At 38.7% G+C, this 27,841-nt stretch overlaps 1 protein-coding gene across 10 annotated transcripts in view; it reads left to right on the top strand.

The window, feature by feature from the left end:
- The window catches only part of LOC134804858 (hepatic leukemia factor), a 148,908-nt gene extending 131,214 nt beyond the window's left edge, over window positions 1–17,694 (top strand). For 4 of the 10 annotated variants that reach the window (XM_063778152.1, XM_063778148.1, XM_063778153.1 and 1 more), the window contains 5 exons: window positions 11,705–11,841; window positions 12,218–12,425; window positions 12,713–12,825; window positions 17,019–17,156; window positions 17,600–17,694. In XM_063778152.1, coding sequence (XP_063634222.1) covers window positions 11,705–11,841; window positions 12,218–12,425; window positions 12,713–12,825; window positions 17,019–17,156; window positions 17,600–17,686 — 683 coding nt within the window. In that variant the 3' untranslated portion in view covers window positions 17,687–17,694. Of the gene's footprint in view, window positions 1–10,962; window positions 11,057–11,704; window positions 11,842–12,217; window positions 12,426–12,712; window positions 12,826–17,018; window positions 17,157–17,599 lie in introns of those variants that run through there. The other 6 variants (XM_063778149.1, XM_063778145.1, XM_063778150.1 and 3 more) reach the window with 4 other exon arrangements.
- Window positions 17,695–27,841: the final 10,147 nt, after the last annotated feature.

Raw genomic sequence — 27,841 nt, 5'->3', positions numbered from 1 at the left:
TTATTCACTCCATCTGTACCTGATACATCAAGTTTTTAGTTTACTACATTCAAGTTAGCCTTGAACACACTGCTTGATTTACAAAGGCGTTGAAAACGATGAAAAAATAAATAGCGCTGTGCACTGAACTTGACATTGATAGTATATTGACATTATTACATACATATGTGACACATGACTGTGTGGAGGCGTTATGTCACAGTGAAGTTAGTCAACAGTGAGAAGCGTCCGAGACCGTTGTCAGAGCACCTCGCGCACCGGCTCGGCTATCAACTAGGGCTTCCAATATCGGACGGTTCACAACTACCGTTATTGAAATCCGATATTGGCTAACGATACCGGTATTCAATCCGATGGTCCGCCATTAAACCGGCAATTAAATGGTCTGATTTCAATGTTTTGTTGCAAACCAATTTCCAATTATACAATCTATTAACATAATATAATGTATAAACTTTCTGTAAAAGAAGAAAAAAAATATTTTTATTTCATTTTATTAAAAGTAAATAATCGCAAATATCCTTAATTTTTTTATGAAACGAAACTCATTTCTGATATTTTAATTTTGATTTTCGATATGAGTCTTCTTTAATTCCGGTATTATTATACCGGGTGTGGCCTGTAACACGAGCAAAGAATTAAAACATAGATTGTACTCCTCAAACGGTGACACTTTTGTTCAACAACTTTTAAAAATTATGAAGTATATAGACTCCCTATTTTTCATACAAAATAAATATTATCTTCAATGGACGCCATCGCCACGCCATATTATTGTGATGACGTTGCTTGTCACGCCTTAAACATAACAAAATTCGCAATACATTGCGTCTTGGAATAAACTTTAAAGTGTAATAAAAATCAAACCACAAGTTATTTTTAAAAGTCGCTGAACAAATGTTGGTCAGTATGAGGAGTACAGCCTACTGTTTAATTTTTTGCTCATGTTACAGGCCACACCCGGTATATTGTAATAGTTATCGTAAATATCAGTCCGATGTTTCGGTATTTAAGGATTATGGAATTCCGGTATTCATGCCGTACTATCACCCGTAAAAACAACTTTAATCCCGATGTAAATTTTGCCTAAAAATTTTGTAATGAACTTCAATTAAATACTTAATCGTTAATTATAGTTTAGGTTAAAGAACAATTTATTTTCCCAAAAACAAATATAGTTTTCATGTATAAGAAATATGTTTACGTATTTTTTTATTTTACAATTTGATATATTTTTATCATACAGTAGTGTAAATACTTAATATTTACAATATTTGCCTCAATCACCATAATGATACGTATACTTAATAATATTTAGAGGTTTTTCGAAGCCAATACAAGCTTACGTAAATACATTTTTATAAATTAAAACAAAACATTAAATACCTATATCCGTAATAGACACTAATAGGTTAAAACTACAATTTTTTCACCTCAGCAGCTAGAACAAGGGTACTTTGCTTCTTAAAAACAGTGAGCAAAATGCGATTTTGCTCAATGAGTGAGACAAAATGACATTCAAGTGACCTTTATAGTCAAATATCATTTCAACATGCGGGGTCTAATACAAGTTATACGATACGATATACTTGGGTTCTATTATCTCTGTCCCTTTAGGTATGTTCTCACTGCTTAGGGTGAAAAATTATGTGTACTACACGAGATCAAAGTTATTTACATCTCGTGCGCTTTTGAATCCCTTACTACGCTCAAGATTCTAAATTAGATTCACTCGCTACGCTCGTGAATCTATTATAGAATCTTTCGCTTGCACGGGACTCAAAATAAGCACTCGAAGAAATATCAAACTTTGATCTCTTGTTGTACAAATAACTATTATCTAGTGATTGCAATCCCTACCCACAGTAACAAAGCTATCAGTGATAGTTTTACCCTAGGAGATTTATTCAGGATTTCAAGTGCCCCTTTAGGTGTAAAGTAAATAATATCGAAGCCGGGTTTTCCATATTCTAAAATTATTTCATTCATTCAATGCTCTAAAATCTGTTCAAGTTCGTACTGAGCCATAACGTTTGTCATGTGCATAATATAATACTTAGCAACACAGTGGCTGCTGTTACGTTCTGTATCTACACCTTATGGCGTTTACATTAGCTGGGCACCTTAACCTTAATCTGAAAATTGTTGTTATGTTCGGAACACATTTAAGTTTTTTTTAAATATCAGAAGTTTCCTTTAAGTTCTTCTAAGCGCCACTTACACCATCCCACTAGTCCGGGGTTAACCGGTTTAACTGTTAACCCAGTGTTAAATTGTGCTGGTCACCATGGTAACTCTAGGTTTAACCGGTTAACCCCGGGTTAGTGAGATTGTGCAAGTGGCCCTAAATAAGGCAATCAAGATGCGCCAATAATAATTTCAGATTGGCTGACTTGCTTTCAGAATAGTTCGTACTAAAGCAGGGGATTTGGACCTTTCACTATTTAGTATAGGTAGTTTTCTCGCGAAAGGCTGTGCTCTCTTCGCAAACTTTTTTTTTATCAAATCGAGCATACCCGTACGCACTTTCACTCGGAATATTTGGGCAAAAGTGGCGACCTTTTCGCAACTTTCTCCTCGTCCCTCCCGCGCACCTCTGGGCTTCCCCCGCTGCGTGCTTTCTTCCGTGTACGGTGCGCGTGGGCACAGCGCGACCACTTTTACTTTTTGACCCAACAATGAAATCTTGAGACGAGAAACACTCTGGCAAGGCTGCCCCTTACTCGCTCATTATCATTATACCTATCCCACTTGTTTAAAAATTACCTGTAACCGGCTCTCTTATCCAACATTTTCTGCTCGTCATTGTCAAGAAATTAATGATTAAATGTTACAAATAATTAAATAGATAGACAATAAAGTAAAAGTAAAGTTAAATAGAAAAAAATAACTAGGTCAACATAATTTAATACAAGTGTACCTAAATCACATATAGTGTTGTATTAAGGGGTTTCAACTGAGGGTTATATTATAAGTACGTTACTGTAAAACTTATAAGTAATTCCTAACCAAGACGATTCACCCGAGCCCAAAATCGTTCATTGCGAGCATAAATAACGTTGTTTTGGTCAAATTTCCGTGTTCTACCTCAGGCCAGCTCTATAATAACTACTTAGTGAAGTTGCTTAGGTTACGTACCTAGGTTTTTAGGTTAGCGATGCCAAATATAAGGTCAGTCAGACAACGCTTACTGGTTCAATACTTGCTTCTGTGATTTGACTTGAATCAAACATTGCAAATTACTACACCTTGTTCATTTGGCATTAGAAATTATTATAACAAATACTTTATTATGAAACCATAGATGCAGCAAAATATGATGTTATTAATATGAATTTCGAAGTCGCATGTCGTTGAGGAGCTAAATACGCTCGGGTATAAGTATGGTTAGGAGTTCCACTTCACCAAATTACACTTTTAATGCAATTGGTCTATTCGTATTAAGGATGAATCACGCTAGACCGGGCCGAGGCGTCCGACATGTCATTTTCTATGACGGCTGATCGGCCCGGTCTAACGTGAGTCATCCTTTAGGGTTTAGGGTACCTATTTAGTTAACGACTATCGACTTTAGTTAATAATTTAGGTCATTTAGGATGTCCTAACTTTGTACTTAGGTATTAAACTATCTACGAAGTCGTAGGAAAGTCTAGGTTGCTATTTAGTCGCTAGTCATAAGTACTTAATGGTAAACACAAATCGCTCTCATTTATTATTAAAACTGATTGTTTCGTTTCAAAGCTTCACTGAATTGAAACTTGGGTCATGGACGCATGGATATTAGATATTTTTATAACGGGGCCACCTACTTTAAGAGTTAGTTTCTAAGCTAATTCGTTTTCTAACCATTTGAAGATACGAACCTCTTACTCGTGTTCCGCAGACCCCTTTCGTATTCTTTACCTTTCGTCCACCTATCCTTTGATATCACTTTGCTCGCGGAATCCTTGAACGGGCCACAGCTTGGGAAACAGTGTATTTAGGTATCGTATTTTGACCAAAAATAGTTTTTGGCCTTATGGCATAGAATTACAGTGGCCTGGACGGGGCGGGAGCTCTCAGTCGCTGGCTGTGAACGAGAGTAAAAGCGATCTTCCGGCAAGCTTCCGCGTTGCCCCCGCCCCGCCCTGCCGCCCGCTGCTCAAGCCGCGCATAGCACCTTCCGACTTTTACTTTCCACCGACGTAGTGCACATTATTCCGATAGCGACACCACTTTCAATCTTTACGGCATAAATAAATATTCAACGCCACGTTTCGTTACTGTTTATGAACTGGGATGTTGTTTTAGTTTTAGACGTACGTAAATTTGTTCATCCTTAAAATGTAAATTTATTTAATATGAAGGTAATATGTAATCGTCCAAAGTCTCCGAATCGTTAATGTTTTTTCACTGCAATTTGATAATGATTCACCTATTTTACATATATGTATGTATATAGAAAAACTAGCTTTGCCACTTAATTTCTGAGGAAAAGTACCTGATTTAATTGTTGATTCTAAACAAAAACTTGATTAGGTAGTTTATAAATGACTATACATAGCGTGAGTATGAACTTATGTTGGCAGTGTTTGTTACTTTTAAACATTATGTAATAATATAACTAGGTGTGTAGGTACACATAGATACGAAGCGTACATAAGTTCCTACTATGTACATAAGTACTTAGGTTTTCAGCAATGAAAATGATTCCTATTAGGGTATTGATTTTAGCAACACAGTTGTGATGTAATTTTGCACACTTATTAGGTATTTCTTATTCAAATACATCGACAACAAGTCAAACGCTTTTTGGAGTCCGTGATGCCTCAACCGGCGGAGCTGAACAAATATGCACGCCCAACAAAATACTGGTTTACTGTGTGCGGAACTCGCTAGGAGGACGTTTGTCTGATTACGAATAGAAATTATAATCGGCCGATATTTTATAAACGTAACTAAATACGATAAGAGACGAAAGGCGCATTCCCGTGTCGGTGTTCTACACTCGCTAGAGAGCATTAGCACGGCAGCAATTTAAATCAAATACTTTTTTAAATCGACGTGTTTGTAGAGACAGATTAAATATCCGGCTTTTTACCAGTGATATTGTTGTCACTATTGTAGCTTCCATGAACATAGCTCAGGGGGGCGATTTTTGAATTTTTATCGCTCGATTTCGTCACTGTAAAACGGCGAAATGCTAAGTTTTGAAATACGAGCGATAGAAATTGGGAATCTAGTGGTATTGACCACTCGTTTTCAATTTTATTAGTTGAATTTAAATACCTAGTAGAGGAGATATTATTGAACGAAATACACGAAATCAAGTGGTCGAAATGCAAAAATTGGCCCCCAGGACGGCTTAACTCGAAAATATTCACCTACTTCGATATTGAATGTCCGCCTCTGTTTGTAATGACCATCGCCATTTAACTATTTATTTTTCGTTACCCTATATACTCCTAGGATTTGAAAGAGTTTTGTAATTATTGTCTTAGTGCTAAATTCATAGGTCCGACATGCTTCGATAAATTTGATCTATTCTTTAGTAATCTACGTAATAAAGGCACCGCGCCAGTATTATGGATTTATAAATTATTCAAGCAAATTATTTTTTGATACGGTCAAACCCGTAACGTAGGTAATGTAACGCCAGCCCACTAACGGTTGAGCCGCGACGCGCGCGGAGGCTTCTACTTTCTCGTTCACTTTCGCTCAATTCACACGTTTACGAAAATGATCGCGCGCCGCCGGAAAACGCTTGCTTTCTCCGTTGCGCAAGAGCAACGGCTACTTCCCGCTCCCCCCAACGCGCACCCCGCTTCCCTCGCACTCCTCACCTATATTTCCCGAGTAGGAAGTGAGACGGTTACGCAACAGCTTTCCACCTGCGCAGTGCAGCATTCCGATCGTGATACAAAGCTACCGCAGCCACCGACGCGTCGCCGTCGCCTCATCGCCCCCTCGCGGATAAATACTCAACAGTACAGAGTTTAAGATTTAATTCTGAAGATGCAGCTAAAATGGCATATAAGAAATCACTATGACGGTTCCATCATTCGTCTGTGTTCTTGTCAAATGAATTTTACTCGTAGGTACAAATGAAATATAAGAATTATATCAATGTGATTTGTTATATTATATACATATGTACATAAATAAATATTTACGCTCGTTACCTACTTATTTTGCAATTGAATTTCTGGGGGGCCACATGTCATGTATCAGAAGTCAGCGGGCAATTTTTTATTATTTTCGAATCGTGTGTAAAAATGTTATACTTGTAGACAGAAAGCTGCGCTTAGTAAATATTTTAACGAAAAGTATTTTGATTAAATTGTAATGATTATCTAGCATGATGATTAATGCGCAACGTAGATATTAGGGAGGTCGCCACGTCACTTTCTACCGCTGCGTCTCAGGAAAGTGAGAGTGCTGACGTCACCGTCGTCATCAGGCGGGGGCCCCGTGGAGCGCGGTGCATGCTTGTTAACTGTTCTAGCAACACTTTCTCTGCCACTCAAATTTCAAACCGGAAGGTCGTGCAATATTTAGATATACTTAACTAATTATATGCCCAATACATGGGTAGGTACTACCTGTTTCATTACAAATTATATGCTCAATACATAGGTAGGTATACCAATTACTTAAACCCTATAAAATAGAACAATGTATTATTTTAATAAATGGGACAGGTTAGTTCAGGCATATTTATAAAAACATTTGTATATATAGTTACTTTTATGTTTTGGGTAGGTAGTGATGTCAGCATTTTCAAATGGATGACACCTTGAGACTTTCACCAAACTGGCGACTAAAGTGAGAGTTTTGACTGACAAAAGTAAATAGCCGCGAAATCGTTATTGTCAACTAAATACTTAGATTTATTTTGTAGAGATTTCGCAGTGTAGTTATTATGTTTATGAATGAGCGTTGCTCTGAAAACATGAAAACTCAAAAATGCGCGTTTTCCCAGAGATAAGACCCAGCTAGATCGATTTTTTCGCCCCCGAAAACCCCCATATAGCAAATTTCAACGAAATCCTTTTAGCCGTTTCCGAGATCCCCGAAATATATAAATATATCCTATATATATATAATTATATATATATATATATACAAGAATTGCTCGTTTAAAGGTATAAGATTAAGTATAGGTAAAACCTCTCGAACTCTTTATAGATTGTTGAAGCCATAATGACTCAAATGGTTATTTCATGATGAGCTAACATTGTTATTAAGCGCAGTAGAGGTCTATTATTGTCAAAGGCAGTGAAGCGAGTGCAGCGTTAGAGTCGTATTGTGCAACAAGAGAGAGGGGTGTGTGGCGCATTGTGCGCACGAGTGGAGCGTGCCGGGCCGGGCGCGGGCGCACGTAACTCCGACAAGTGGGTTAGCTTACACTTCCCGTTTCCGCGCTCCCCTCCGCCGGTCCGCTCAGCCGGCGCGGTTTTTCTCGAGGAAACTCGCGCGCACGCCGCGCGATCGCGTGTCTAGCGACTCCCACGATCGTTATTGTGTCACTAGTTTCTGTTGACATATCAATACAAACTTCATTGTTTATGTTAGGAGCAGACACATGGATATGATATTCGACGCAAAACGAAATCTGCCGCAGTTAATGGTTCCCAGCAGGGAAATTATTATAAAATTTTACAGGTTATCATTATCAACGTAAGCCTTAATTAAATAGGTTTTATACGACTAGGATACCCAATGGTTGCTGAGGAAAATGTGTCAATAGGTATGTAGCTTAGTTAGTTGTCTACACTTACATAGTTTATAATATAACCATCTCTGTAGCCTTACACACACTCGCACACAAACACACACACACACGCGCACACACACACACACACATACACCTTTTTTCATTCCTTTGTTCTTTCTTTGAATTTCATAATTTCCTTAATTATTAGATTAGTTTTTTCTTAACCTTTTGCCTACGAATTGAGAACCCCTAAGATATTCATTTAAATTGTATGGTGTTAAGGATATGATGGTGTATGTGATCTGTATGAAATTCTCAAAGTACTTAACTAAAGTATTTAATTAGTTAAAGATTATATCTTTGCAAATACCACATTACATGTGATGTTTTTTTAGAAGTTACGAATGGGTAGGTATATAAGTTATCCTTAAAAGATAGGCATATACTAGCCGACTTTTTTGAAGCCCAGTATAAGAGAAGTAATCCCTTCTTACATTGTGTTGTTATACCTCAAACGGATTAGGCAGCGTGTACGATTAAAGGATGACTCACGTTAGACCGCGCCGTGTCCGGGCCGGAGCTTCCGGCGCACCGTTTTCTATGGAAAGCATCACATGATCGCCTGTCATGTCATAGAAAAGTAAGCTCCGGCCCGGACTCGGCCCGGTCTAACGTGAGTCATCCTTAAAGCTGACAGGGTGATTTTCTCCGACATCATTATAGTTGAGTGTGTTCAGAGCATAAAACGGTCAACCACGGCGTTGCATGAACAAGAGATTTCCTTTGGCAGGATTGGTCCTTAGGACCCAAGGATGGATTTAAGAAGTGGAGCCACCCAGATTTTTGATGCAGGTGGGGGGTGGGGGGTTTTAAGCGTCGGCGACGTCTGATGTTAATAATTGTTTAAGTTTAGGTTCTATATCAAGGTTAGTATCATTTTCAAGTAAATCAAAGATGTAGACATAGATTTCATCTAAATCGGTTCAGGCGTTATTGATTCCCCATACAATCTTACACCTTCCTTATCACTTTTAAGAGATTTTTTTTGAATAAAAACTATCCTATGTTCTTCCCCGGGACTCAAAATATCTCTATACTAAATTTTATCTAAATCGGTTCAGCGGTTATTGAATGCCCATACAAATTTCCACCTCCCTTTTCACACCCTTAAAGGATGATTTTTGAGATTTATAGTAGGCTATGTTATTCCATGGAACTCAAACTATCTCTGTACCAAATTTTAACTACATTGGTTTAGCGGTTTAAGCGTGAAGAGGAATTTAAAAAAAAGTATTTTTTTCATATTTTATGTGTTTTTACTTCGAAATGGTGTCATTATGATATCAGAAATGAATTCGGCATCCCCGATTTATACGAAAACGATACCAAACTTGGCCTAGTAGCTTAAATGATATAGATATCAAGATCAAGTTGAGAGCCCCCCCCCCCCCCCCCCCCCCCCTTAAAAATTTACATCAAAAATCTCGGTGGCTCCACTTCTTAAATCTATCCTTGGGTCCTAAGGAGCAATCCTGCCAAAGGAAATCTCTTGTTCACGCAACGCCGTATTTTAGGCCCAGCACCATCCGCTATTAGCAATCATCGTCATATGTTAACTAATTTATACAAAAACTTGACATTTTAATTATTACACATCTAAACTTTCTTCAAGAATCACTCTATTGATAGGTGAAAACCGCATGAAAATCCGTTCTGCAGTTTTTGAGTTTATCGCGAACTTATAGACAGAAGCGGCGGGGGCTTTGTTTTATAAGCTGTAATTATAAACATTAAAGCGCTTTATTGCGGAAACAAAAACTGCAGGTGAAGAACATGAATAACGTTATAATTTTTCAAATTTGGTTGCCTTTGCCTTTGCCTTGTCTTACCCTTGTTTTCCCGGACAGAAACTTCTGGCAATGTTATACAATTATACATCCCACCCAGAACTCTTTGACCTCTATACAAATAAATACTAAAAATAAATAATAAATACCGTATGTATATGGAAACCTATAATTCATAATACACTGGCCACAAAAATCTTGACTGCATATTTAATATCTTTCAATTCTTATCTGAGTTATCAGTAGGTAATAATGATGTGTACGGTAAGGGTCTTTTGGGCTTAGTATCGTTAGCCACTACATATATAATGATTGTATAGGTACTTTATTTTAGCAATGTTGACGCGTGCCGGCAAAAATAAAAAAAGTTGTGTGATTACTGATTTGTAGGCAGAGACGACACGCTATGTTAATGCGGCGGCTCGCCTTGGGCCGCTACGCGCCCGCGGCCTGCGCACACGCCGCCCGAGTCACCTTTGCATCCGTCTCGTATGTTGCGGTACTCTACTAACTATTGACCCTATCATTTTATGACGTGCTCGTAACACTATCATTTTATGACGGCAACTATTTAGCATTTGCACGCCGAGGGAAAGATAATATTCCTAAAATACTCTTTGAAACTAAAAATAATATTTAGAATGTATCTAATTTGATAGTACCTAAACGTTAGTAGATGTTCAGTATTTTATAGTAAACGGACAAACAATTTTAAACGTTTTCTGCGCTCACGGTACCAAAAGTTATTATTCCGATTTTCTTTGATGAAGTTGAAGTTTCATGGGTGTTTATTTCTGTGCATAATCACACGCCCTTTGGCACACGTGAAGGTACAGACGTTTGCAATTAGTGGATGTTAGGTAGGATAGGATCGAATGAAGTACGGGCGAGGTGCGAGGTGTCCGCCGCGCGTGAGTTGTCACGTGTTGGAGCCGCCCGCGCCCCGCGCCGCGCCCGTCGCAGCGCCGCGCTCCGCAGCCTGCCCAGCACGTGCCCCGCCATGTGACCACCACCCTCAACAGCCCTCTCCGTTACATTCCCGTACACGTGTTACTGTTTGTTTCTTCCTCTTCGATCTATTGTTCCAACTTGAACGAAATCCAATCAGCCTTTCGCCTGATCCATATCTGGCAAACTTAATTGGTTACATATTATAGGTATCTATGCGCTAGGTTTAGCTCGAATTGCGAATAGTCTAATAAAGACATGATTGGCGTGCCGACACGATGTTATAAATACATTTTGAAGAACAATCGTATCCACAGAAGTAATGATGTCATTACATTTGCATTTTATTTCTACAAGTATTGACGATGTAGAGAGTAGACAGTATATACATACATATATATATATTTCATTGTAATCTTTTTTACGGAAGCCAACTGGATGTAGTGTGATGCTGTCATGTGTAGTGTGATACGAGGCAGCGACGCGATGCCGTCTCGACCGCGACTTAAAGCCAATCAAGCTATTTTTTGTGAAGATCAGCGTAGTACAGGCGATCAAGATTTACGTATCTACTTTTTGTTCTTTATCCGAAAAACTTAACTTATCATAGAAAAATATAGGCGTTCATATGCTGCTTATACTACACTTAAGACTTCAGTACCTGTTGGTTTATTTACTAACAAATTGCACATTTGATGATTTTTAGATTTACTAGCATTTTAAGAATAAGTAGTCTTCTAATGTTATATGTTGAAATATAAAATGTGCTTTACAAAGATTTTGGCTGGTGCGATTGTTTTTTTAATATTTTGCTCGCATTTGGTGCACTGCGATTATTATTTCCATTGTTAATAAGATCCAATGTCCTGTTGTTAAATATAATATGTTTTGTCTGTAATGTTTGTATTTTTTTTATACTGACTCTATATTCGTCCAGTAGTTAAAAATGCTAGTTAACAACCTATGCCGGCGTCGATCGCTCTATCTTTACCGCCACATTAGAGTATATACACGTTATTAAACGAATTTAAGACTATTGTAAAACTACCATGAATGAAATAGTCGATTATGGTAATTTGGGCCATGATAACGGCGCAGTCGGGTCGTATTGGAGCCGGCCAGGTCGTTGCCTAGCTTCAGTTGCGAGGGCGGTACGGACGGAGGGTTGCGACGCGGGCTCATCAGTGACCGGCCTACGTCTTGTTTGTTACAGGCAAGTCGGTGAACAATAAAGACACGCTCGAAGACAAGAAAGATGACAACGAATTATGGGAGGCGCAGGCCGCCTTCCTGGGGCCGAACTTATGGGACAAGACGCTGCCCTATGATCCCGATCTCAAGGTACAGGAAGTCAGTAATCGTAACTTTATTACCTATTGCGTGTTGCGTGTTGTGTGCGTCTCTCACCAGCTTCCTGGTCGCTGCCGCTCGCACTAGGTAATAGAGAAGCTTCCCGCTCTGACCCTCCCCGCCTTTCCGCCTCACGCTTCACCTTTTGCACCCATCCCCCGTGTTTACCTTTATAATTTTAAGTAATGTAGCCTAAGTATTTAGGGTTAAATACTGCTGGCGAATTGCGTACAGCGACTGTACTTATATAATTATAATTCCGTTATTGTAAAATATAAATAGGTATACCATTGCGAGTGTTATGCTGTGCGTCAATACGTGCGCGCCGCGCCACTCGTGGCACGTTGCGTGACGTGTCCGCTCTGTGGTTTTCCAGTACGTGGACCTAGACGAGTTCCTGTCGGAGAATGGCATGCAAGGAGAGGCGCTGGGCGGCGCGCACCTGGGCGGCTCGGCGTTCGGCGCGGGCGCGGGGCTTGCGCTGGGGTTGCAGGCGCCCGTCACCAAGCGCGAGCGCTCGCCCTCACCCTCCGACTGCATGAGTCCGGACACCATCAACCCGCCGCTCTCACCCGCCGATTCCAGTAAGTTTCAACTTTTCTCCATTTCTTTTGTAGTTCTTTAATTCACGTTCTCATTTAATGTTGTAGTCCGTTGTTTTTAAAATAAAAAAATATATAACCTCAAAATTAACCTTTTTTCCTCCAATATTAAATCTGAGTATATGCACTGAATTATAGTGTCGATAGTTATCGTACCGCAATATTAGATATCGTAGAAACCCTAGCATTTCGGAAGAAAAAGTTAATTACCGTTACCCGAAATATAACAAAACCTTGTAGCGCTAAACTTGATATTTGTAATGTTCCAGCATTTTCAATGGCGTCGTCGGGTCGTGATTTCGACCCCCGGACGCGCGCCTTCTCCGACGAAGAATTGAAGCCGCAGCCCATGATCAAGAAGTCCCGGAAACAGGTAAATGAAGTTAGTGCGCTGATCATTCCTAGCCGCATGCTGCCTCAGGGGAGCGGCGTACACACACTAACACGCACACTCCACAGAGACACTTCTCTACCTGTCTACTCACGATCATAAACATGTTTCCGTTTTAGGGTAATGTAGTCAACTAGGAACCGTCCGTGGCTTTGCTCCGTGATCGTTAGTGTTAGAAAGCTGCAATTTGGCATGGATACATTATAGTCATGCATGGCGATAGATAGATTTTTTAGGGTATGTACTTCCCATACAAATCATCTGTTTTTGAAAAACATTTTTCACTTTAACCCAATGGTGTGAGGTATAGTTGGATAGGTCTTTCAAAACGAATAAGGGTATCTAACAACGATTTTTTGATAAAGTGAATATTTGTTGAAAATATATGCACCGAAAGAAAAAAGAAGTATGTCCCCCTCTAACTTTTGTACCATATGTCCAAAAATTTATAGGAAAAATAATCGTAAAAAAAGCTTAATAAATACTTTCGAATTGAACTATGGCGAACATGATCGGTTCAGCCGTTTTTGATTTTATTCTTTGTAAAAAGACATACTAAGTGCTGCGAAGGTACCAACTGCCTTATACTTGTAATGGACATGAATATTAATAATAGCCCCCCGCTGAGCCTAGAGTCTGGCTTAATAATATGTGTCGTTGTTGACTCGCTGACAAAATAATTGAGATCTATATGGGTGCCAAGTATTTATTAATCTGTGGCCAAGTTCTGTGTTGTGTAGAAAATCCTGAAATTATAAAGGATTTGTCTTAGCTAGTTTTTACGCATAGGCTACTTTTCTAAAATTTGGTTTGTTGGTAGAAACTAGCCAAGTCAAATCATTTATAATTTCAGGATTTTCTACACAACACAAAACTTGGCACCCATATAGATCTCAATTCTTTTGTCAGCGAGTCAACAACGACACATATTCTTAATATTGAACTTGGCTCTCATTTCACATTTATGTTTTTGTTGGGTTAAAGTTACAACAAGCTTCATCAAAAAGTCATCTTTTTATAATAAATCCTACCCCTTGTGCTACTGTATATGACTGGTATTATTAATTCGTTTTGTATGCCTCCTTCAGTTACTCATGCCACTCATAATAAAATTTCACAATTATTTACGCGTATATAACCATATCGATCTCCGAAATTAAATACCAAATAATTAACTTGAAAAAATACTGGTTGGCTAATTACTGCAATAGTGTAAGTACAGTAGGTAACTTATATTCTAAAAACTTTCAGTGTTGTAAAATTAGTTCTAAATAGGTAAGCTAAGAAATCAAGAAACCAATACCTATACATGAGGAATATTAGTAATTATCGTAATATGAACGCTGCGTATCAGTTCATTGTATGTTTGTATGTACCTATTTGGATTTTCAAAAGTTACCGATGGAACTTGATTTACTCAGCTTATTCTAACATGGAAATATGGACGCCTATAACATTACACACTTGATTCAGGAAGAAGAGATTGTAGGGAACTCTTGTCATTCCAATACAGCATGCTAATCCATCAAATGCACTAACGCTTTACCGAGCAGTATTTAGACTAATAATTATGCATGCTATTTGTATAGTTCGTTTTTTTAGCATTAGAAAGAAGGTAAGCGATCTTGACATGTCTTTTTATTAAAAATCACCATTGAAAAATAAGTCACACCAAATATGTTAGAATTCTAAATCATATACGATCTTTTACATTCTTTTGCTTTCATAAGTAACATAAAATATTTTATAAAGCGTTTATCAATATTTTTAATAAAAAGACACGTCAAGATTGTTTACCTACTTTCTAATGCTAAAAAAAACGAACTATAATGTTGGTATGAATTAAGCTGGTTTAATACATGACATGTATGTGGATACATTTTGTTAAAAATAACTTTATAGAACCACAACGATTACAAAATAACTACTATCCATTTCCGGAACTAGCACTGCTGAACAATCGCTTACTCTCATTTGACTACTGTTGGTTGGGACCTGATACACTTATGGTATTATACAATCTGTCTGCTGTGAATATATATCATTATGAAGAAAGATACTTCTTTTTCTAATCCAAAGTGTACATTTTACAGGACCACTTACGTGAGCCTATCTTACCGTGTTCGGAAGAGGTAACGGTAGACTTACGATTTATGATATTGTGATTTTGTCTAAAATAAACTAAAGTACGTTTTACATTTTACTTGAAGTACCTAACTAATAGTGGCGGGTATAACAAGTACCTAGAGAGTATTGGATTGGGTTTATAGTATGCCTACAGCAAATTGAAAATAGGTAGTCCAACTATTTTATTATTTAATAAAAGATAAAATCACCTTTATTTCTAACTGTTCTAGTATTACAAGACGTAATCCAAACCAGTTCATCATTAAAATACGGAATTGAAATATACATCGTATAAGGTTTCTGTTTTCAGTTTTTCAAATGGGAGTAAACAATTTCCACCCGCAGCCGGCGCGGCGCGGCGCGGCGTATACTCGCGTTCACCACAGAGTTACCTAAACCGCGCTAGTTTACTGTCCACGACGACTTAGTAGTACATAGCCAAGGGGGATTCAATTAGTCTTGGTACAATTTTATTCAGTTTACTATTTGTTATATTAACTATATACGTTTCAAAGCACACAAAAACGTACCTAATTACATATGTACCTATGTAAAGTTTAGCTAATGATATACTTATAGGTAAACAAGAAAAATGTATTAGTAGGTATAAAGAAGATTATATAAGATATACCTAACGTACCTAATTGTTCTATGGATATAACCACAATGTATGTAGATTCAAAATATGTTATTGTGTTTTTGAAGTACTAGTATATTTACTCTAGATTCTCTAGGCAACCGGTGCTATTTGCTAATTGAAAACCTCATGGCTATATTACTAACTGGCTTGTTCACTCGGGCGAGAGGCGAGGAAGTTACTATTGTGGCCTTAGCGAAGGTGGATTATGTTTATGCATTCCCGAATTTAACAATTATAAATAGAAGCGCCAACAATTATGATTCTTCTCTTGCCCGATACAATAATATGTTTTAAAACGTTTGTTTGTGGGACATTATACGACATTATAGGACATTATGTTGAATAATAAAGCCAAAACATTACAAAAATGAAATTGATTTGCATTCGTAATATACCTATTAATAATCCAAGGATATAGAATTACTAAAGTCGCGAAAAGGGCTGCAATTCATTTCTTGTACAATGTGCCTAGTTACTTATGTGTGGTATAATAGCTTGTAATAAATTAACTGTTATTAAATAATACCGAGAGAGAAATAAAAAAAAACTTGTATATTATTTATTATTCTGCAGGATCTGCTATAATGTAGAGTAGAATGTTGGTAACCGTAGGTACTGAGGACGAGATTGAAACATATCGTTCAGTCAACTCTACAATCTGCATTAGGCTTTAAAAGACTACTCTCATTAATCTTATTTTAATCTGTTTTTGCCCTGGTAAAATATTGGTTTTACTACCCAATAGTGCTTATTTATTTAATGCGTTTTAATGCCTGCTTACAATTCTATATAAAACATATTATATGTACATATTTTATATAGTGTTTTCCTTGATTCAAACATTAAGGGTCGGTTGCACCTAACCATGTTATAGCTTTCGCTAAATTCTATTGTATGGGAAGTTTCATAGATCACTGCTGCTGAGTGATTTTCATAAGTCCGCTAAACGTGGTTGGTGCAACAGGCACATAGTATGGAACTATTAATCGACATTACAAAAAAGTCAATGCCGAATGGCGCGTTTGCGGTGTCCATCAGTTGTCTGGGTAGACACACAAGGCTCGCCATTCTGCACGAAGTCACTGCGAGTTGGGTGGATCTGTAGGTCGGTTCTGGGGGGCGATTTTTGAATTTCGATCACTCGATTTTGTCACTTGAAAATCGTTGGAAATCGGCGAAATGTTAATTTTTGAAATATGAGCGATAGAAAAAGGAAATCGAGTATTGACCACTCGTTTTCAATCCTATTATAAGAATTTAAAAGCCTAGTAGTGGAGATATCATTGAACGAAATACACGAAATCAAGCGGTCGATATTCAAAGATCGGCCTCCTGTGTAGTTATCGTATTTTACGGGAGGGTGAAGGGTATGAGCTTGTGGCGCGGCGTGCTAACCATATATCGACGTCGTCGGCAGTTCGTGCCCGATGACCTGAAAGACGACAAGTACTGGGCGCGCCGGCGGAAGAACAACATGGCGGCGAAGCGGTCCCGCGACGCGCGCCGCATGAAGGAGAACCAAATCGCACTAAGGGCCGGATACCTTGAAAAAGAGGTGAGTGATTTGTCTTACTCACTCGAATTACTGCTGTTGTTTTTAGTGTGTAGACAATACATAGTCAACGTCTGCGGGACGATCAGGGCATCGACAATACAATCGTCTCATCCGTCGTTGGAATTTAATTATAGTGCTTACAGTCGGTCGGCTAACAAAAACGTTAAGGACTCTAGAGCAGTGTCATCTAATCTTAACAGAATTATTTAATTAAAAGGACAATGATCTTAATTTATCTTGTAATCATAGACGGCAGGACGCATCTTTTGCCACATGTGACAAATAAAACGTAGGTGTTAGGTAAAATTGTGTTAAGGGTCTTAACACCACCCATGGTATTTAAAACGTCAAAAGCATAATTTATAATATGAAAACCACATCTCTGTCCTTTTGTTTATTTAATGCGAGTGAAATAACTAAAACAATTTGGTCCGATCTTTCAGAACATGGGGTTGCGACAAGAAGTAGAGCTGTTGAAGAAAGAGAACCACATCTTGCGCGAGAAGTTATCCAAGTACGCGGACGTATAGGCGGACGCTACTTCTCGCCCGCACCTTCCCGCATAGCACAAACACGCCACTCGACATGTATGTATCTATCTACCATTCTTACATTCACATTCAACGCTGTGTTTGACAAAACAATATGATATTAATTACCTAAGTAACTAAATGAACAAAATTTTGTCATAGTTATCAAAGAAACACTCATTTATTATTGAAATATAAGGTCTCTGCCCACTACACCGTATCATACCATGACCGTGCTGTGAACGTATCAGGCACGGAATGTAACGCGATACGGACTACTATGCCCACTACACCGTGTCCACATTGTTTCATATCCGTATTTAACGGGTTTAGTGCCCTTAGTAACCGCACATCATCCCCATAGCACCCGCCTATAATCCCCGTAGCATCCGCGTTTCATCCCCTTAGTACCCGCGTTTTATTCGCGAGAGCAAGACTCGCCAGAAAGAGCGAGTGAATAGTTATCAGACTGGTAAGAGCGAGCAAGAAATATAGCAACGCGTTTATAACGGGCTTAGAACGGTCACCATACGCGGTTATAACCCGTATGCTCACCGTTTCGCCGCCTGCACGCACCGTTCTGGCAACGTTGCGTGCCATGCACGGAGCGTTTCGGCACCGGCAAAATATCCTCGCCGACTATTTTTGACGGTCCGTGCATGGCACGCGACGGGTATGGTCGGTGACGGAACGGGCTAGTGGGCATAGTCTCATACTTTTTAATACAATAGTACATTGTAGGAGAGGACGGAAAAGCGCTAAAAGATGGACGAGTGAGTTTGAGGGCCGACACGTTAGTGGAGGCCCTCGAATAATACGAGTCCATCTTTAGCGTTTCCGGCCGAGGCATTACATAGTGCTTTTCACAACTACTGCGAGGAAATAAGAAAACATCTGCATAACTATAAGTACTAGCCCGCGATTTCTCTGGTAGCCAATTACTAGCCACTGCCTGTGCTGTCTCTTGAATTTCGGTAGGCGTCAGCGTAAGAATATCATTTTCTTCACTAGAAGAACTCATTTTTATAGCGAGCGTAGATATGTGTTTCTTATATTTTTTAGTCAAACACAATTTACACTATCCAATTCAGTGAGTATTTTCCGATCCCGCCTTTTTTACTTTTTTAAGTATCACTTTTAAGAGGCGTTTTTCTGTTGTTTGCTTCAAACCGACTCTAAACTTATAAGCGTTTTTGCTAAAAAACCACAAACAGCTATAAAAGTAAAAAACGCCTTAAGCGTGAATCGAATGAACTGACTGAATGAATGAATGGTTTGACATTTCGTTTTTTTTTTAAACAAGAAATTGGTCCTATAAATAACTTAATTTTATTTTTGAAGGAAAAAGTTGCGCCAAAAAAGACCTTTTATTTATTTTTATGTTTTAAATGATATTCATTGCTGTAGCGAACTGTCACCAATGACAGATGATGATAACAATGAAACATTGTAGTAGTGGTGGTTCAGGTGCTACAGCTATTGCCTACTTTCCAGCTTGGTTTTAGACCATCTATTGCCACATTTCCGAACAGTGGCGTGAAAAGAATATTTTTTTGCCTGACACGTTCATAGCACGGTCATGGTATGATACGGTGTAGTGGGCAGAGACCTATAACATAACAGTTGAACAGTTGAATTATAACCTAACATTTTACTGAGACATTAATTACATTATACTTAATCTAGATGACAAGTTGGTTAATAAAAATACTCCTAAGTATTTACTGTAAATCTCTGTCAGATGAAGTGTGGAACTGTCAGATGAAAGACTAATAGGTTAAGGCCTCGTAGTTACTTCGTGATTTTTTTTTCTATCGAGCGAAGTAAAAAAATCAGGATTCGAATCTCTGAGGTTCCTATTAAAAAATCCTCAAGATTGCTAATAAAATTTTAGGCAACCTAATGTTGTTTAAGAAAGCTGTATTATATTTCAAAAACTCCGCTCTCTGAACCTAGTGCAACTTAAGAATGGTTTGCAGGTCGCAGGCGCACTCTCGGCGCGCGCGCCGCCGCCGCCGCCGCCGCCGCCGGCCGCGGACACTCTTCCTGCTTCTCGCGACGCCTCTTCTTCAGTTCCCGCCTCCGCCGTGCTGACTGCCACATCTCACTTCAATTCAACTTCTAATCATCCTCTCTCTGACAAGTCTGTCCTGTCGTTATGTTACCCAGATAGCTATCTGGTTTCGCCAGTTCGATTGTTATTCTTTAGTTTTTTATTCTACACAAATATTCCCACCAAACTGCTGATTTGGTACTCAGTGATCGTGATACATTTGGTTTGCCAGAATTTTAGACCATTCATGTATAAAATATTACAATGAATTTTACACCTGTATTTTAAATAGTATTTTAGTCGTGTCCGTGGAATCAATGACATAGCGAATCGGCAGTCCACCTTAAGTTCTGTAACAGGTTCTAATGGACTATCTTACAAAATGTTGAAGTTACGTAGGATTAATCAATATTGCAGTTACCGTAAGTTTACCTAGTTAGTTTAATAGATAAAATGTTAACCAAAGTCCCATTCGAGCTCCGCTCCGATCTATCGTCGTCTCTAATTCCTTCAATTCGGACTGATGTGTCCGTCACTCAACAGGGTTAGCCAACGACGTACGGACCAAAATTTTATGGCAAATTGTTATTTTTGAAGGGTGTTTGTTGTAAGTATGGTGCCGAGTGTGCACCGCGTCATGTTTTCCGACCCGAATGTGGATTATTGTAATAAGTTAATGTTGTTGAATATTTATATTGCGCCGGCAGGGACCGCGCGGCGCCCGCGCCGGACCGCTCGCGCACCGCTGCGGGCCGCCGCGCGCTAGATTGCTCAAGTGGCTCGCGTACGCATGCGCAAATTAGAGGCTGCGTCTGTATATAGGTAGTTTTAATAGGGCCCAGAGACGGCCCCGGGCCGCGTCCCGGACCTCGGATCCTCTCCGAATCTGTATTATAAATGTTACCGAAAGCTCCCCGTCCGTCCCACGGTTCCGGCACGAAGGCAGCTTGTCTGCGCCGCGTCCGGGGCCGCCACCCGCGTTCTTGCGCCGCAGCTGTCTCACCGGCTCGCTTCGTAGGCCCGCTCCCAGAGATTAACTCCCACGGTGGCGCTCTGGCGCCCATCGCCTCTTCTAGCGCATCACATGCGTACTCTTTGTCGTTTACGTAGTGAGCGAATACTATAGTTTCGTTTCAAATTTACTTAGTGATAGTTTTAAGTAGTTGGTAGTTTCCGTAGCGTAGTTGTTATTAGTCTATTTTTGTTATGGCTGTAGTTGTTAACGTTTTTGAAAGTTTATATTTTTTTAGTTGTAAACGGACTTGCGTTATGGTATCGTATGGATAGGACCCGTGAGTAGAGTCGGCGCGGGCGGGCGCGGCGAGGGCGGCGCGCCCGGCGCCGGCCCGTGCCGGGTCCGGCGCGCCGCCATTGTCGCGCGCCGGCCTCCGCGGCCCAGCTGCGCCTCCCAATGCACTGAAAGCGTCCTTTGATGCTCCCCCGCACTCTATTTGACTCGTGCTAATGTTAATATATATTTTTGTAGGTTTTTGTCGTTGATAAATGAGTCAATTGAATGTTTATTGAATTGAAGAAAATAATGTTTATAAACTAAGACTAAGAAGTTGTTGCATTTGAAAGTATTTTATGGATACAAAGCGAGAACAATAAAATGTTTTTTCTATAAAAGTTTACAAGTGAGGGATTCTATAAAGGTGTGACGGTTGAACTTTTGAAATGCACTGTTTCATATCAAATGATAATTATTATAATATGTAACGAACCTAATGTTAATTGGCCGCCCAGTGCGGCATTTGATACTCCATCTTGTTTGTTATAATATACATTAACATACGCAATATATGTAATGGTTTTGTAAATCCATACATAATAATATTATTAAATACGTTTCTTCGAAAATTGTAACATGGGTATAGTTGATATGATAGTTTTAAGTCTGGTTCACTCGACAGCGCCTCACGCCGGTAGTATCGCTTATGCAGCTAAAGGCCGCAGCGGGTGGCGGCTGTCGTGTGGAGCGGCCGCGAGGCGTCGTGATAACAAGGAGTTGTATGTACGAACATTACAGTTAGCTATACTTAAACCTAAGCTAAGAGAAGTGTAGTGTACGTGAAGTGAATCGGGCGGGGCAGCCGCGCGCTGCTTCGGCGCCGCTTTCCTCGCCTGAGTCGCCTGGCAACGCTGCCGCGTTGTTCCCTCTGCGCCCCGACCCACCCTCGCCCCACCCCCGCCTCACCACGTACGTCCTCCACCGCCACCCTCCCGAACAGGTCCGCTCGCTACACTGTATCCGGCCCTACTCGCACCTCTTCCCGTTTACTCTATTTATTTGATAAACCTGCTGTAAAACTTCCTCGATTGAGGCTACTTTATTTTTAAAAGTAGATGTCTGTTACCTTTGCAACAACATAAAACCATATCGATTTACTTGTACGAGTAGTATTTTGTTTGACCGTAATTTATATGGTTCTATGGATTGAAATAAACGTTAATTGTTGTATTTATGTTCGTTTTTATTTAAATCGGCGTCCGCATGTGCTCGCCTGCGCGGCGCCCCGGCCACGGGCAAGGAGCGCGCGTTTCGCCCACTACGTTAATTTATTGATTATGTTAATCGTTGATCATACGAGTGATGTACCGAGCTCAAAGCCTCGAATCTAATGATTTGATCTGCTGTCGGTATATTTCCTAAATCGGTGTTTTATGTAATAAATCGTGATATAAGTACCTTGCACAAACCGTGAGTTTTCATTATCCTTATTTAACCGGACTTGCCTGTTTTCAGTCTGAGTTTGGATCATACACACATTTGAAAATCGAAGTTGACACTCCTGTGGCCAATAAGTAGTGTTCTACCCCTTTATGCGGATAAAGGATGACTCACGTAAGACCGGGCCGTGTCTGGGCTGGAGCTTCCGGAGCTTAGTTTTCTATGGAAAGCATCACGTGATCATCTGTCATAAAAAAGTAAGCGCCGTAAGCTTCGGCCCGGACATGGGCCGGTCGGCCCGGTCTAACGTGAGTCATCCTTAAGGGTTCAATCAGAAAAAATAGGCTTTAAAATTCTTAACTTGGTACGTCGATAGGAGCGACGTGAACATAATTGTTGTATGACCCGTTTGCATCATAAAGAGCTTGATAGTCGCGTGCACATCGTCTATCGTTGAAAATCTACAGCAATAAACAACATAGGTAACGTAGTTGCGATGTATTATATATCTTACCCAAAATTAGAAAAAAGGACGTTTGCGGCCGGCGTAACTCATATCATAAGATGTTTATGAGTTATTTACGTACCTCACTTACTTCACTGGTCCAGTGACCTAAAGGTCTTAGCCTCTGACACAAAAGAACACAACACTTATTTACGTGGCTCCAAATACCTGTTCATACTTAAACATTAATAGGGTACTCCTTAATTCGTCGAAGTTATATTTTTCTACGGGGCACCCGCTTACTTTATGTAAAATTTGCCACTAAGAAACCAATGTAATTTTCTTTTTCAGAATTTTTAAATACATTTTAGGGGTAGCTACCGCACTTTTTTAAAATTTAGACCCTCTATACAAAATGTTTTTTTTTTCAATTTTTTTTTCGATTGTTCGTTGTGGGGCGATGACTCGGGGTGTAATTAACGTGCAACTTTACATAAAGTAACGCCGCTGTTTTTTTTTAAATATGTTATTAATATTTTAGGGGTTCTAAGACTTGAAAGTTGCGTCCATACTTTTCGTTCCTATAAACACAAATAAAAAATATTAAAAACAAATAGCAATGTTATTATAAGCTAAATTGGACATTACAGTAATACACTTTGAATCGTCCTTCCACAATGAAAAATTGAAACAAAAAAACATTTTGTATGGAGGGTCCAAGTTTTCAAAGTGCGGTAGCAACCCCTTAAATATATTTAAAAATTAAAAAAAAAAAACTACATTGGTTTTTTAGTGGTAGATTTTACATCGGGTGCCCCGTAGAACAACATAACTTCGACAAATAAGGACCACCCTATTAAACATATTATACTAGGCGTAGGAGTCAATAGAATCTTTGTGACTCGAGTTTACAATTCCTATGTCAATATAGTGAATCAGGGTTAACAGGACAAATGAAAAATCGAAATTTACAAATTATGTAATATTTTATTTTTACAAAAAGTCACAAGCTCATATTAGCGATCGGTTTGGAAGTGTGTCTATTGTTCCATGCAACTGATTAAAAAAAACATTAGTTGCAACTGTTGCAAGTCATCTACATCTACTATGTTATAAAGAAAAAGCTATCTAAACTCTGGCATAGATAGGTACTTAATCAATATGTACAAAGTAATTGTTAAATTATCTACATTTATAATTCATTATAACAATTAAATATTTGAATATACCTGTTAATTATGGGTCATTCCCAGTAGTTACCACTGGTTCCCACCTTTTGCCAAGCTGACCAATTTGGTTTGGTGGTAACTACTGGGATTTATTTTCCCAGTAGTACCACTGGTAAAAAAGGTTAATAAAAAATTCCCAGTAGTAACCACTGGTAAAAGGTGGGAATTATGTATATTCCCAGTAGTTACCAAATTCCTAGGAGTTACCACTGGTAACAACTTGGTGGTAACTAGTGGGAATAATAACCCTAATTATGGACTGTTCATGAAATCTGTTAATTGACAACATTTCAGTTCAGTAACAACTAATAGTTATGTGCGAAATTTGCAACGAGTGGCGAATTTTATCTTGACGTCCTATTTTAGTTAACAAACGGATCGGATAATAAAAGTTAAAAGCAATAACTATCAAAAGTCAGAAAAAATGTTGTATAAATGTGAATACGGTGGCTGGAAAATGACAGTGTAAATTAGTGACCATGGATGCTTATTACCATCTATTGATACCACTAAGAATTCATTGACTCAATTTAATCCCAGTAGGTACCTATCTAATATTATATCGTTTCTCATTGAAATATTCTGTACCTACTTATTTGAATTAGTCTAGGGTCTCAATAAATTTTGATGAAGTAAATACTTAGGTACACTGATAACCGGTAGTAATCAAAATATACTTAAATTATATTAAACCACCACCACCGTCATGACGTAGGTACCGTTCCCTGTTTATAATACACATTTTCGCAATTTATGTAAAACGACAGTTTATAAATATTTCCTAGGTAGTACCTGTAAAACGTACCTATGTATTTTATATAAGTATTGTGAACATACATAGTTATATTGAAATGTTGTCAATTAATTATTGTAGGTACAGTCGAGGACATAAATATGTAAACATTTTTTCACCTTATTTCAATGGGTTAAGGTGAAGAAATGTGTACATATTTATGTCCTCGACTGTACCTAGATACCTATATTTATAGGTACCTACAATGAAAAAAAATGTTTACACATTGGCCCAACAAGTCGCTGGTTGTTAATTCGTCAGCGAAAACGGATATTAGATAAGAGAAGACTAATTCATTATGACATTAACAGGTAGGTACAAACTCCATCGTCTTTCAGCTATCAAAGACCTTTTGCCTAATTAGGTACTTACCTATAGATCGTGTCATTCACGAAGACGCGTGCCTTGATTCGTAATGTCATGTAATTTTTTTATTTTATAGTTTATATTTGACAAATCTGCGCGTCATCGTGGATGACGCGAACTATACACTGTAAATTAACAAAAAACGTTTACTCAAACCCGTTAATGTGTCACACTGAGCAACTTTTACTATTGCGCCGACTCCAAAAACGCGTAAATAAAATTGACTTTCCCATTTCAACGCCAGACTAACAAAATGTATGAAACAACCGAATTATTTGTCGCGATTTCGGGCTCACTGTGACCTACACATTAATGGGTTTGAGTAAATGTTTTTCGTTCATTTACATACTGTATGGTTCAACATTTTCGCCACCTAGCTTGATAAATATTACATGCGTGCTGTCAAAAATAGGTTGTTCTTTTTGGGAAGATGAAACCTTATCTAGTTAAAAATGTAGTAAAAACATAAATAGGTATTTAAGAAAATAGGTACTTCAGTGCTCGAAAAGTAACACACCATTAACTATCAAAAACACATGCATACTAATAGGAACAATAACATGAACAAATAAAAAATAATTAATAATTACACGTGCAACCGACACAGTTAAGATAAAATGCTTTATTATTATTATTATTTCTGCAACTAAGATCTGGTAAATAAGAGGTTGTTAGCCACCGCAAGCCGAAAAGTCGTGGTTTGCAACGCGTATAAACGGTATGTGTATAAGTAGTGCTGTCAACCGGACGGTACCTTATGGACCTTATGGTATGTGACATGGTATGCAGACTTCGGCCCAAGATCAACCGAAGTGCAGGGATACAGTGAGTACAAAAGTGCAAGCATTCGAAGAGCAGATGCGAATGGAACTCGACGCGAAGCGTGACGAGTTAAAGACCTGACCATCTGCGGTCATGAACTACAATTTTGTCCGAGGGGTGCTGACCAGCAGTAAGTGTGGCCGTTAATTCACTGCAAAAATAGGCTATGTCAGCTACCTGAGAGCTCACGATCGTCGCTCTCAGCTAGTACACAGGTACACACCCAGTTTTCATGGCCGTAACCGGCCAGGATAGGATGATGATGATGTATAATATCTATTATAGTGCCCCCAAAGACTGGTTACGAATAACGGACGTACGGAGTTTGTCTTAGCTCGCTGGGGTATATCGCACAACAAAGTTTATTCCAGAGGTTGTCAGCATCCCGTGTTTCGGGGCCTGGCTTATTCGATTGGGACGATGTGACTCCAAGTTGGTGCGTGCAGGAGATGAACCTCTGTACCCCTATGCCCATATGGAAACGATTCATCGTGAGGTTGCGTCAAGAATAAGATCGATCACAAGTTCAGTAGGTATACGATTTCTTCTTAGTAAAATAAAGAGATATCACACACTTATTTATTTACGGTAAGTTATCACATCGATATTGTTCAAGTGTTGTGTGCGAACCACGGTCGGTCAAGAAACTCTCATTTACCAGTACCAGGCCTAACATAGGAGTGTCGCGACAGTATCTCGCCCGCGAGATAGACTACCCGTTTTTTTCTAATTGCTTTAATTAAAGAAGAACGGGTAGTCTATATAGTCGCGCCACTCCTGTGCTAGCCCGGCAGACGATGCCTTAGAGAAACTTAAAACTCACAAAATAACTAGTAGCCGACGCCATACAATCAAAGTATCTTATGAAACTTGGCATGAACATTAAAGTTTACTTATATGATGTCTATTCTTAGTTTTATTTGCTAAAATTGTAATGCAAAGAAAATAGTGTGAGTGAAGATTTGCGAGCATTACTTATTCGATTGTATGGCGATCGGTAAGTTCTTGTGACTCTTATAACAATTTTATTATAAGTATCTATAACGTTGTAGTTTATAATACCTGAGTATATATAAAAAATACTTAATAAGTAAATAAAAATATAAACTTATAAGTATGTTTTTTTTCTTTCTTTGGTTCCTAAGCTTTGTATCATTGGAAAATATGTAAGTAGGTAAAGTCTATTTCAATAGAACTTGCTAACTATGTAAACAAACCGCCATATTGAAATTGTCTCTGAATGATGAATTTACTAGTGATGGGCAAGACTCCTACTTACTACTTTACTAATGTCAAACCATATCGAATAATAAAATACCAAAAGTAAAAAACAAGTAGTTACTTATTTTTAATTTGTTTAATCACGACCAGAAGACTAATTAGTACTTAAGAATGATGTATTGATGTATTTTATAACCGCGGCGGTAGGTACAGAGCGTGGGTTGGGTAGTGTGTAGCGGGTTTATATCACAAACTTTAGTTACAACACTACCCATCATAGACAATTGTAGAATTTAAAAGAAACAAAACCGTCATTCCAACAGGTCCTAATAACCTAACTTATGAACCCATTTTAAACTTTTAATGAAATATCCAAGATACAGTTATATATTTGTGTATTTACGGAACGGACCGTTTTAATAGTGTATGTATATGTGTATGGTTTCAATGGTATTTGATGAGGTGGTGTGAAAATTCAAAGAGAAACAGTGATACAACAAAGTTAAGTTGTTTGTTTACATAGTTAGCAAGTTCTATTGAAATAGACTTTAGGTA

The sequence above is a fragment of the Cydia splendana genome, chromosome Z (genome assembly GCF_910591565.1).
Source record: "Cydia splendana chromosome Z, ilCydSple1.2, whole genome shotgun sequence".
NCBI lineage: Eukaryota > Metazoa > Arthropoda > Insecta > Lepidoptera > Tortricidae > Cydia > Cydia splendana.
Note: the sequence above shows the minus strand (reverse complement) of the source record. Positions and strands in the feature narration are given on the sequence as shown.